Here is a 10,544-nt window from a genome sequence, read left to right as displayed (position 1 = left end):
CCTGGCTGGGATTCGAACCAGGGACCCAGCGCTGCAAGGCGAGAAAGCTAACCACTACGCCACCGTGCTGCCCCATCTGACCAGAGCGCTTTCTTCCACATGTTTACTGTGTCCCCCACATGGCTTGTGGCAAACTGCAAACGGGACTTCTTATGATTTTCTGTTAACAATGACTTTTTACTTGCCACTCTTCCATAAAGACAAACTTTGTGCAGTGCATGACTAATAGTTGTCCTATGGACAGATTCCCCCACCTGAGCTGTAGATCTCTGCAGCTCGTCCAGAGTCACCATGGGCCTCTTGACTGCATTTCTGATCAGCGCTCTCCTTGTTCGGCCTGTGAGTTTAGGTGGATGGCCTTGTCTTGGTAGGTTTACAGTTGTGCCATACTCCTTCCATTTCTGAATGATCGCTTGAACAGTGCTCCATGGGATGTTCAAGGCTTTGGAAATCTTTTTCTAGCCTGAGCCTGCTTTAAATTTCTCAATAACTTTATCCCTGACCTGTCTGATGTGTTCTTTGGACTTCATGGTGTTGCTCCCAATATTCTTTTAGACAACCTCTGAGATTGTCACAGAGCAGCTGTATTTGTACTGACATTAGATTACACACAGGTGCACTCTATTTAGTCATTAGCACTCATCAGGCAATGTCTATGGGCAAGTGACTGCACCCAGACCAAAGGCGGCTGAATAATTATGCACACACCACTTTGCAGTTGTTTATTTGTAAAAAATGTTTGGAATCATGTATGATTTTCGTTCCACTTCTCACATGTACACCACTTTGTATTGGTCTTTCATGTGGAATTCCAATAAAATTGATTCATGTTTGTGGCAGTAATGTGACAAAATGTGGAAAACTTCAATGGGGCCGAATACTTTTGCAAGCCACTGTATGTATCATCTAAAGAAGGAGTAAGCTAGCATGGCTGGGAGAGTGCAGACAGCTGTGGGTTTTTCAACAGATTAGAATAATTGAGCTAGTGCACATGCAAATGTAAATATCCTTGATAAAACTTATATTGGAGTAATGCTCTTTAAAATGAATATAAAAAGCATATTCCCCTAATGATAAACTCATATGATTGGGCCTCGAATACCCAATGACAGAACAGGAAGGAAAATGGAAGAAACAGAGAGGTCGACACTAGATGGATGATGGTCAGACACTCAAGGTGTGTGTGGCTGTGGCTCCAGGGAATGAGACTAGAGTATGGATACAACCAAAAGGTCCAGGTACCAGACCACTTAGAATTGCAAGATCACTTTTTAATACATCCTTAGCAGGATATACAAGTCATTACAGGGCATTCGGACTGACAGCTGTTTTGTGGGCTTTACACACTTTGTCAGAGACCACAAGTAAAGTGTCTTGTCTGTCCTGCTGAGGATGTATTTAAAAGATGATCTTGCAATTCTAAGTCGTCTGGTGCCTGGATCTTTCAAGTCCCTTTGGTTGTACAGAGCTGGACGGGCCTGGTCAGGAGAGAGAAAGAAACGCCCGGACACTTCCTGCATGGATAGTTTTTGCTAATAGGCAGAAGGGGCAAGTGGCTATGACTGCTATAAATCTTGCAGAGGTTGAGGGAGACCAAACAGAATGAAGGAGAGATTTCCAGAGGACAAGAACAGCTCCAGAAAAGTCTTGCACAAAAACATAGCAATACATTTCACATCCGTGATGATCAATTTACATGCCTTTATTCCATAAATTAAATAATGGTACATAAAAGGTTATTTAAACAAGCATTTATTTCCAATTATTTTTTTGTGTATCTTCAATGCAGTTTGAATACTGACCTGTACATAGTAATAAGATTTTACAGTAGGATTAATACACCCCGGGATGTTCTCTCGGGGACTTGAGCTCTGAGGTCCCCTCCTACCCATCACTGGATGATTACAAACCCGCCAGAGGGGCTGCTAAAATCACACAATGGGGCATCTACATTATGGCTGCGAGAATCTCACCGAGGAAATCTGAGGAATTTACAGTCCAGGCCCTCTTCGGTCATCTCTTCAGACTGGACGGGTTTTTGTTGAACCTGGTTGCAAATTCTTAGCTGCTTTTATTGTGCACAGACTGACACCGGTTCCTTAGAGGGAAATCATTCTGTTATAGTCATTGAATCAGCCCCAGGATGGTTACAAAAATTTTTTTGGTAACAAAAGTTCTTGGCATTCTTGTAGATGTCCATCGAGGAATGGCTCACTTCAGTAAATCCTGTGGCTGGATAGTGTACTGGTTAAGGGCTCTGCCTCTCACATACGAGACCAGGGATCAAATCTTGGCTCTTCCAGTTCAGTAAGCCAGCACCTATTCAGTGAGGAGACCTTGGGCAAGACTCCCTAACAATGCTACTAAATATAGAGTGTGCCCTAGTGGCTGCAGCTCTGGCGCTTTGAGTCCGCCAGGAGAAAAGTGTGATATAAATGTTCTTTGTCTTGTCTAAGAATGGTGCCTGGCATTACGTAGCAGTATTGCTTACGAATTTTCGCCAAAGTCATTTTCACATCCAAAAAAGGTTATTTTTGATATCGAGAACATTTTCGTGAAAACAACTTGTATTTTCGTGTTTTCGCAAAAACACAAACCTGAAAACATTAAAAATATCAATATTTTTTTACAGTAAAAAACTCAAATTCGTGGAAAAACTATTTTACAGCAAAAATGTTTACAGTGAAAAAAAAATTCGATATTTTTACCGCAAAAATTTGCAAAAAAAAAAAAAATTATTTTCGATGACATGTTTGCTCCATAATCAAATGTAACATTTTTTTGAGAAAAATAATATTGCCATTTTGGCTCATCACTATTACAATGTTAGGGCCACTAGATTTGGGCTATCAGAAACAGAGATTTCCCCCAATAACATGTTGTGAAATGTCTTCAAAACTTCCATCACTTCCCTAAACACTACCTATACCCTAACACTAACTTCTCTATATCCTGTCTAATGCCAACTAATGGAAGTCCTACTTAGTTGTAAAACGACCTTAAAATTTGCATATTTGTAATTTTGCATCCAAATTCGTAAAAACGATGCAAAATCGTAATGTGAAATTTCCAGCAAATTTGTGATTAATCTCACGTGTAACTGCAATTATGCTCCATCATTTCGGGATTACACAGAATTACGCTGAAATGCAAAACATAATTCTTTGGGAACAAGTGAATTTTTTTTCACAATTTTTTTTGAAAAAAATCAAGTTTGAATGTTTTTTTATTTATTTTCTGTTTTAAAGAGTTCAAAATCAATTTTTTCATTGGAGTAAATTTTTTTTCTCAAAAAGACTGTCTAGTTAAAAAAATAAATAAATTTGTTTCTCAAAAACTATTAGGCCTTTTTGAAAGAATTGTTTCACTTGTTCCCATTATACCCGCTAACCATCATGGTTTATGCCAACATTTATTCACAATTTATGTAGAAAATCGTAGACGACTGCCGCATTCCTAATAATTCATGAATGGATAATGCTTAATCGATTCAATTTATGAATCATAATTATGTGTAATCCTAATCTCAAAATTTTACGTGAAAGTACATTACAAACTTTACTAGTTATAAAATTTTACTCCCCACCTCTTAAAGGGACACTTAAGTCAAACTAAAAAAAATGAGTTTTACTCACCTAGGGCTTCCAATAGCCCCCGCAGCTGTCCGGTGCCCTCGCCGTCTCCCTCCGATCCTCCTGGCCCCGCCGGCAGCCACTTCCTGTTTTGATGACAGGAGCTGACAGGCTGGGGACGCGAGTGATTCTTCGCGTTCCTGGCCACAATAGCGCCATCTATGCTGCTATAGCATATATCATATACCATATAGCAGCATAGAGGGTGCTAATGTGTCTGGGAACGCAAAGAATCACTCACATCCCCAGCCTGTCAGCTCCTGTCACCGAAACAGGAAGTGGCTGCCGGCGGGGCCAGGAGGATCGGAGGGAGACGGCGAGGGCACCGGACAGCTGCAGGGGGCTATTGGAAGCCCTGGGTGAGTAAAACTCATTTTTTTTGTTTGACTTAAGTGTCCCTTTAACCTGTTGCCTACCTTCATGGTGTTCCTTGATAGGTTCCAAACCATGAAAACTATTCCTAACCCCAATTCATCTGCCGATCTACCGTTAACGCTATTCTCCTCAATACTTTCTCTTAAGAGCAGTAAATGTACCTTGTGTGTAACCCTAACTGAACCTTTCCCCTATGGCAAACCTGATCTACATTCATAGCAGTCCTTGCAGCATGGCGATGTGCTGCATTTGGTACTATTAGTTGAGTTCAATTAATCTAGACTTCGATCCTGAGGCATTTATGGACAACTCTTACTTGTAGTACTTTTTTTTTACTCCTCCTCCAACAAGCAATCAGTATACCTCTTACATGTAACCTGTCTTAGTAACAGGAGAAGCTGACTGGTTGCTAGGAGTTGAATGGAGACTTGTTATGTAGTCTTGCCCTTGATACAGAAGGCCCGGTAGGCTCTGAATAGTAGAAGCCCTCTGTCAGTTTCCTCTTCCTGTCTTGGCACTTCAAAACCTATGAAAGATGTTCATCTGCCAAGTGTGACCAGATTCTTGTAGAAAGAGCTGGTTGGTTGGCTGACTGATCTCAGATGAGAGTTGGCCAGGACTCTGGTGCTAAAATGAGGTCTCCTCAATCCCAGCAGAAGGAAGCCGGGGTCAGCTGTTTCCCGCATTCTTCTTGTGCTTCAGCATCATGTAGTAAGGGGAAAGCTTGCTAAACATGGAGTCACTGGAAGAGAAAAGAATAAATGCATCAAGGTGGGAATTCTGGGTACAGCACAATGATAGCATTCCACTCTGCTCTGGGGGGGGGGGGGGGGGGGGATACTCAATTCACTAACCTAGACGTGCCCACACTTTTTCCCCTTGCAAGCTTCTTCAAAAATTCCAGATAGGAAATGATCTACCAGATAGACTCAACTTACAGATGCAAGCCACAACTGCATCACATGCACATCGGCAGCCAATCAGTGATTACCACACGACACAAGCCACAACTGCAGCACATGCACAGCGGCAGTCCATCAGTGGTTACCACAAGCCACAACTGCAGCACATGCACAACGGCAGTCCATCAGTGGTCACCACAAGCCACAACTGCAGCACATGCACAACGACAGTCCATCAGTGATTACCACAAGGCACAAGTGCAGCACATGCACAGCGGCAGTCCATCGGTGATTACCACAGGCCACAACTGCAGCACGTGCACAACGGCAGTCCATCAGTGGTTACCACACAAGCCACAACTGCAGCACATGCACAGCGGCAGTCCATCAGTGGTTACCACACAAGCCACAACTGCAGCACATGCACAGCGGCAGTCCATCAGTGATTACCACAAGCCACAACTGCAGCACATGCACACTGACTCTGGCATATATGGATATGCCACCAGATAGAGGCAAGCCTGGCCATAGAGGTTTACTGGTAGTGTGGAAATGCGGCTGGAATTTGTGCTCTTCAACACGTGCACAACACTCATTGCATAGGAAATAGAAAGCGTGGTACTGTGTCTTAAACCGCACCTTTATTCAAACAGCCGGGTAAAGACAACTGGTCGAAGACGGCTTTGGGGATCCTCGGAAAGCTTCAGAAGCACTTGTGTCCCTGAGGACACGAATGCTTCCGAAGCCTTCTGAGGGCTCCTGGAGGTGGTAAATTTGAACAGGGGACAGCGAGGGAATGAGGACACCTAGAGAGTAGCAAAGGGACATACTTAGTTTGGTTGAAAAAAAGACATCAATCCATTGAGTTCAACCACAAAAAACAAAACAAAAAAAAAACACAGTCCTCCTGAACACACACATATCACAGTTGGTCCAAGGGAAGACGAATAGGCATGGAGTCATGGACCACTTAGGCGAAAGGGAAAAATTCCTTCCTGACTCCAGATGGAAGTCAGATAAATACCCTGGATCAACTCTCCCAAGAACTACCTAATAATTATAGATATGGATGTCCTTCAATGCAAGGAAAGCATCCAAGCTCTCTTTAAAAGGAGTTATCAACCAAAAAGCAAAAAATGAGCATTACTCACCTGGGGCTTTCTCCAGCCCCTTGCTGCCGACTGTCCCATGCCGACCTCTCTGCTGCCGTCCCGGGCTCCCCACACCCTGCAGAGGCCAACCGCTGGGTCGGCCTTATTGTGCCTGCGCGAACCGCCGCTGTCAATCTTCGCCTAGTGGTCCACGGCGCACTGCAGAACGCGGACCACATGGTGATGATTGACAGCAGCGGTCCGCGCAGGTGCAATAAGGCCGACCATGCGGTTGGCTTCTGCACCGTGCGGGGAGCCCGGGACAGCGGCGGAGAGTGGAGAGGTCGGCGTGGGACAGTTGGCAGCAAGGGGCTAGAGAAAACCCCAGGTGAGTAAAGGTCATTTTTTTTTATTTTTGGCTGATAACTCCTTTAAAGGATATGTCACAGGATTGTAAAAAAAAAAAACAGATTTACTTTCCTGGGGCTTCCTCTAGCCGGTGGAAGCCTATGTGTCCCTCACCACAGCTCCCCTTCAAGACAGTCTCCCGGGATACCCTCCATAGCATGCGCAGAGGCCGCCCTGGCTGGCAGGTGCTATGGAGGGGACCTGGAGAGACCAACTTGAAGCGAAGCTGCAACGAGGGACACAGACTTCCAGGGGCTGGAGGAAGCCTCAGGTAAGTAAATCTGTTTTATTTTTTTTATTTTTTTTACAATTCCCGGACATATCCATTAAAGTGAGATAGAAATCTGACATAACATTTAATAAAAATGTGTTTTGCTACTTTTTATTACCCATACAGTTACAATATTTGCTTTTGTGCACAAGTGATATTGTCTCTTTACAAATTTCAAGGTCCCAAAGTACAGTTTATCTGCTCTGAAAGATGCCATTATTTTATTTCATAGCTGCTGTATTTATATATTAAAATCCATCTAATGATCACTTCTCAACTGCACACATACTAGAAGCAGAGAGAGTTCAATTTGTTTACTAAATGTATCTGTAAACAAAAGATAATTTTATCACCTCTTGGGATGAGGCTAGAAGCTTTCCACTGAAGCAAGGAGCTTTCCACTGAAGAAGAAAGTGCTCTGTTTAACTGTTTGAATGCTGTTCTGCTACATTTTTTGTTACATAGTTACATAGTTATTTTGGTTGAAAAAAGACATACGTCCATCGAGTTCAACCAGTATAAAGTACAACACCAGCCTGCTCCCTCATATATCCCTGTTGATCCAGAGGAAGGCGAAAAAACCCTTACAAGGCATGGTCCAATTAGCCCCAAAAGGGAAAAATTCCTTCCTGACTCCATATATTAGGTTTAAGGCTGTAAATAATATTTTAGAGCGAAGAAGAAATGCTGCGTTTCATACCACTCTAAGGGCTCATTCACACCAATGCGCTTCTGTCCGCTTTTTTTTCAGCAACCTGTATCTGTTAACATTATGTGCTAACTATTAGCACGGGTGTTTTCGCATTTGCGCGTGATCGCGAATTTTCATGTGCAATTAAACATTTTCGCACGCAAATGCAAATTTTTGTGCGAAATCGTTATCGGTTTCACACGCAAACACGATTTTTCGTCGCAAAAACAATAACGATTGGCGCAAAAAATTGCGTTTGCGCGCGAAAACGGTTAATTGCGCGCAAAAATTTGCATTAGCGAAAACGGCCGTGCTAACAGTTAGCACTCTTTTGTGAATCAAGCCCATTGTATTTATTTTGTTCCAGGTCAAAGAGTTCACTTCCTGAGTGTCATCGGGAAGAAAAATAAAAGAATCGCCTGACAAAAGTGCTTTGAAAAGCGCTTAAAGAGAACCAGAGATGAAGCAACCTCATGTATTTTACCTTATAAATCAGTGGGAACATGACAGTAAACACCTAATCTGCTCTTTGTTACATTGTTCTCTGTTTAATTTGCCTGTTATCACCTCTAAGATAAGAATCCCGACTAAGCAGTCGATCTGGCTTTGCTACAGAATAATTATAGCTGAGACTGTGTTCTTTGCTGTCTTCAAGTCCAAGCCTGCCCCCTGCTGGCTTTGCTCAGGAATCGTTATAGCTGAGTCATTATAGCAAAGCCAGAATCAATGCTCAGTCCGGGATTCTTATCTCAGCTAGATAACAGACACTTTTAGCAGTGAGGATGGAACAGAGAGCATGGTAAATGTTTTCTCTAATGTTCCCACTGATTTCTATGGTAAAATACACAAGGGTGCTTCGTCTCTGGTTCACTTTAAAGAGCAAATCGCTTTAAAAGCAAAGGAAAAAGCGATTTAAAAAGCGCTCAACACTTGCGATTGTGCTGGCAATTTATAATGGGAACAAGGCCTAAATGCAGATATTGAGTTTGCCATAACTACTTCATGAGGTAAGATATTCAAGATTTGCACCATCTTACTGTGAAGGAACCCTTTCTAACTTGATGGCAAAAAACTTTTTCACTTGATAAGCAGATAATGTCCCCTTGTACAACCCTAGAGACAAAAAGCTCACCTGCTAAGCTTTTGTCTTTGTTTTTGTCTTTTTTTCCAAGCTAATAAGCCCAGTTTCTCCAACCGTTCATGGAAAGTGAGATCTTCCATCCCTCTGATTAATTTAATTGCCCATCTTTGATCCCGGTCTAAACAGTCAATGTATGTACTTTCTATAGTGTGGTGGCAACTGGCAAAAACTGTATCCCATGCTCCAGATGTGGCCTCACAAGTGGTTTATACAGAGAGAGTAGTATACCTACACACTGGTGGTGCAGTTCAGGGGGTGTTTATAGTTGCATGAAGGGTGAAGTCTAGGGTGCCAGGACATCTGTGCCTATAGTGATGTAAATCCAGGCCTGAATATTAGCAGTAATCAGATTTCTGCACAAATCTTATCTGAGTGGTATGAGGTGGTAGACCAGGAGAATGTTCATTACCAGCAAGATATTGATGGTTTACCTGATGTTATAGTTTATATGGCCAGATTCAGATTGGACAAGGAGCAAGTCAAGGTATAGTAACTCTTTCATAACCTCTCACTTCTTAAAACTTAATATGAGTAAAACAGAACTAATCATTTTTCCTCTGTCTCTGGCAACCTCTCTGTCTGATAGAACAATAAATGTTATAACTTCAGTCCCCAACGCCCGGTACTCAGGGGCCAGGGCTAATATTTGACTCCCCTCTCTCTTATTCCTCACATTCACTCCCTAACCAGATCTTATCATCTCCAACTCAAAAACATATCTCGCATCTGACCTTTTTCTCACTCAGGACACGACTAAAATGTCTCTGCTGCTCCTCTCTGTCAAGCTCGTAATTGGATCCCAATTAACCAGAAGATCCATTTCAAACTCTTAACCTTAACATACAAAGCTCTCCATAACCTCTCTCCCCTGTACATCTCCTCACTAGTTTCCAGAAACCAACCCAATCGCAATCTCAGATCTGCACATGACCTCCTCTAGAATAACCTCCTTGCATTCAAGTATACAAGAATTTGCACGTGCTCCACCCCTTCCTCTGGAATGTCCTCCCACACCACATCCGTTACTCTCCAACATTCGATAACTTTAAACGCTCCCTCAAAAATCATTTTTTGACAAGCATGCTCTCTACCTTAGGCCATTCCCCCTTTAACCTCTGGCCAAGTTGTACCCCTAGATAACCTACAAACACACTGCCTCTAGGTATGTCTATTGTATACTACTCCATCTTTTGTCCCCCTCCCCCCCCATTCCTTTAGATTATAATTAGATTAAAAGCACAAATCTTACTTGACAAATGTTCCTTTGGAGACTTTGAACCTGTTTGGGTCGGACCAGTGCTCCACTTTATATTTCAGCTCTTTGTTCTGGAGGAATATAAATTACAGGAGATTTATCAGTAAAAGGGAAAAAAAAACATTTTTTTTACCAATTTTTACCAAAGTGTGCATCCAATTAGTAAAGTTTTTCTTATTCAATCACCGATTCGAAGAATCATTTTACTGCTCCTTTAAAGGATACCCGAAGTGACATGTGACATGATGAGGTAGACATGGGTATGTACAGTGCCAAGCACACTAATAACTATGCTGTGTTCCTTTTTTTCTTTCTCTGCCTGAAAGAGTTAAACATCAGGTATGTAAGTGGCTGACTCGGTCCTGACTCAGACAGGAAGTGACTACAGTGTGACCCTCACTGATAAGATATTCCAACTATAAAACACTTTCCTAGCAGAAAATGGCTTCTAAGAGCAGGAAAGAGATAAAAAAGGGTCAATAATTCATAGATTTTAGCTCTGGCATACTTCAATGAATGTGTCATTGAGCAAAAACAATAAAACAATTAAAATTGAAAAAGTAGATTTAAACATAAAATAAAACTGTGGAATATCTTAAAAAGTCATTTTTAGGAGAAGGAAGATAGGTACAATCGTTTATTTCATTCGTTTATTTTCGCTTCGGGTGCCTTTAATTCCCTACAACATTACGCAAGCTCACACCAGTATTTTCTATGTTGTTATTTGAGCCGGCAACTCTTTGTAGCCCTCCAGAAATATTCTCCAGCATTTGGGACA

The 10,544-nt window shown here is 42.1% G+C and overlaps 1 protein-coding gene across 3 annotated transcripts in view; it reads right to left on the bottom strand.

Moving 5' to 3' along the window:
* Positions 1–4,013: 4,013 nt before the first annotated feature.
* CCDC68 (coiled-coil domain containing 68) overlaps positions 4,014–10,544 on the bottom strand; it is a 90,771-nt gene continuing 84,240 nt past the window's right edge. For 2 of the 3 annotated variants that reach the window (XR_011029826.1, XR_011029825.1), the window contains exons 10-12: positions 9,761–9,837; positions 5,549–5,715; positions 4,014–4,749 (exon numbers count right to left, since the gene is read on the bottom strand). Coding sequence is in view for 1 of the 3 variants with exons in the window: in XM_068271865.1 (XP_068127966.1) it covers positions 4,677–4,749; positions 9,761–9,837 (150 nt within the window). In the remaining 2 variants the exon portion in view is untranslated. The remainder of the gene's footprint in view (positions 4,750–5,548; positions 5,716–9,760; positions 9,838–10,544) is intronic. The other variant, XM_068271865.1, reaches the window with a different exon arrangement.

The sequence above is a fragment of the Hyperolius riggenbachi genome, chromosome 1 (genome assembly GCF_040937935.1).
Source record: "Hyperolius riggenbachi isolate aHypRig1 chromosome 1, aHypRig1.pri, whole genome shotgun sequence".
Lineage (NCBI taxonomy): Eukaryota > Metazoa > Chordata > Amphibia > Anura > Hyperoliidae > Hyperolius > Hyperolius riggenbachi.
This window is presented reverse-complemented; position numbering and strand designations above follow the sequence as displayed.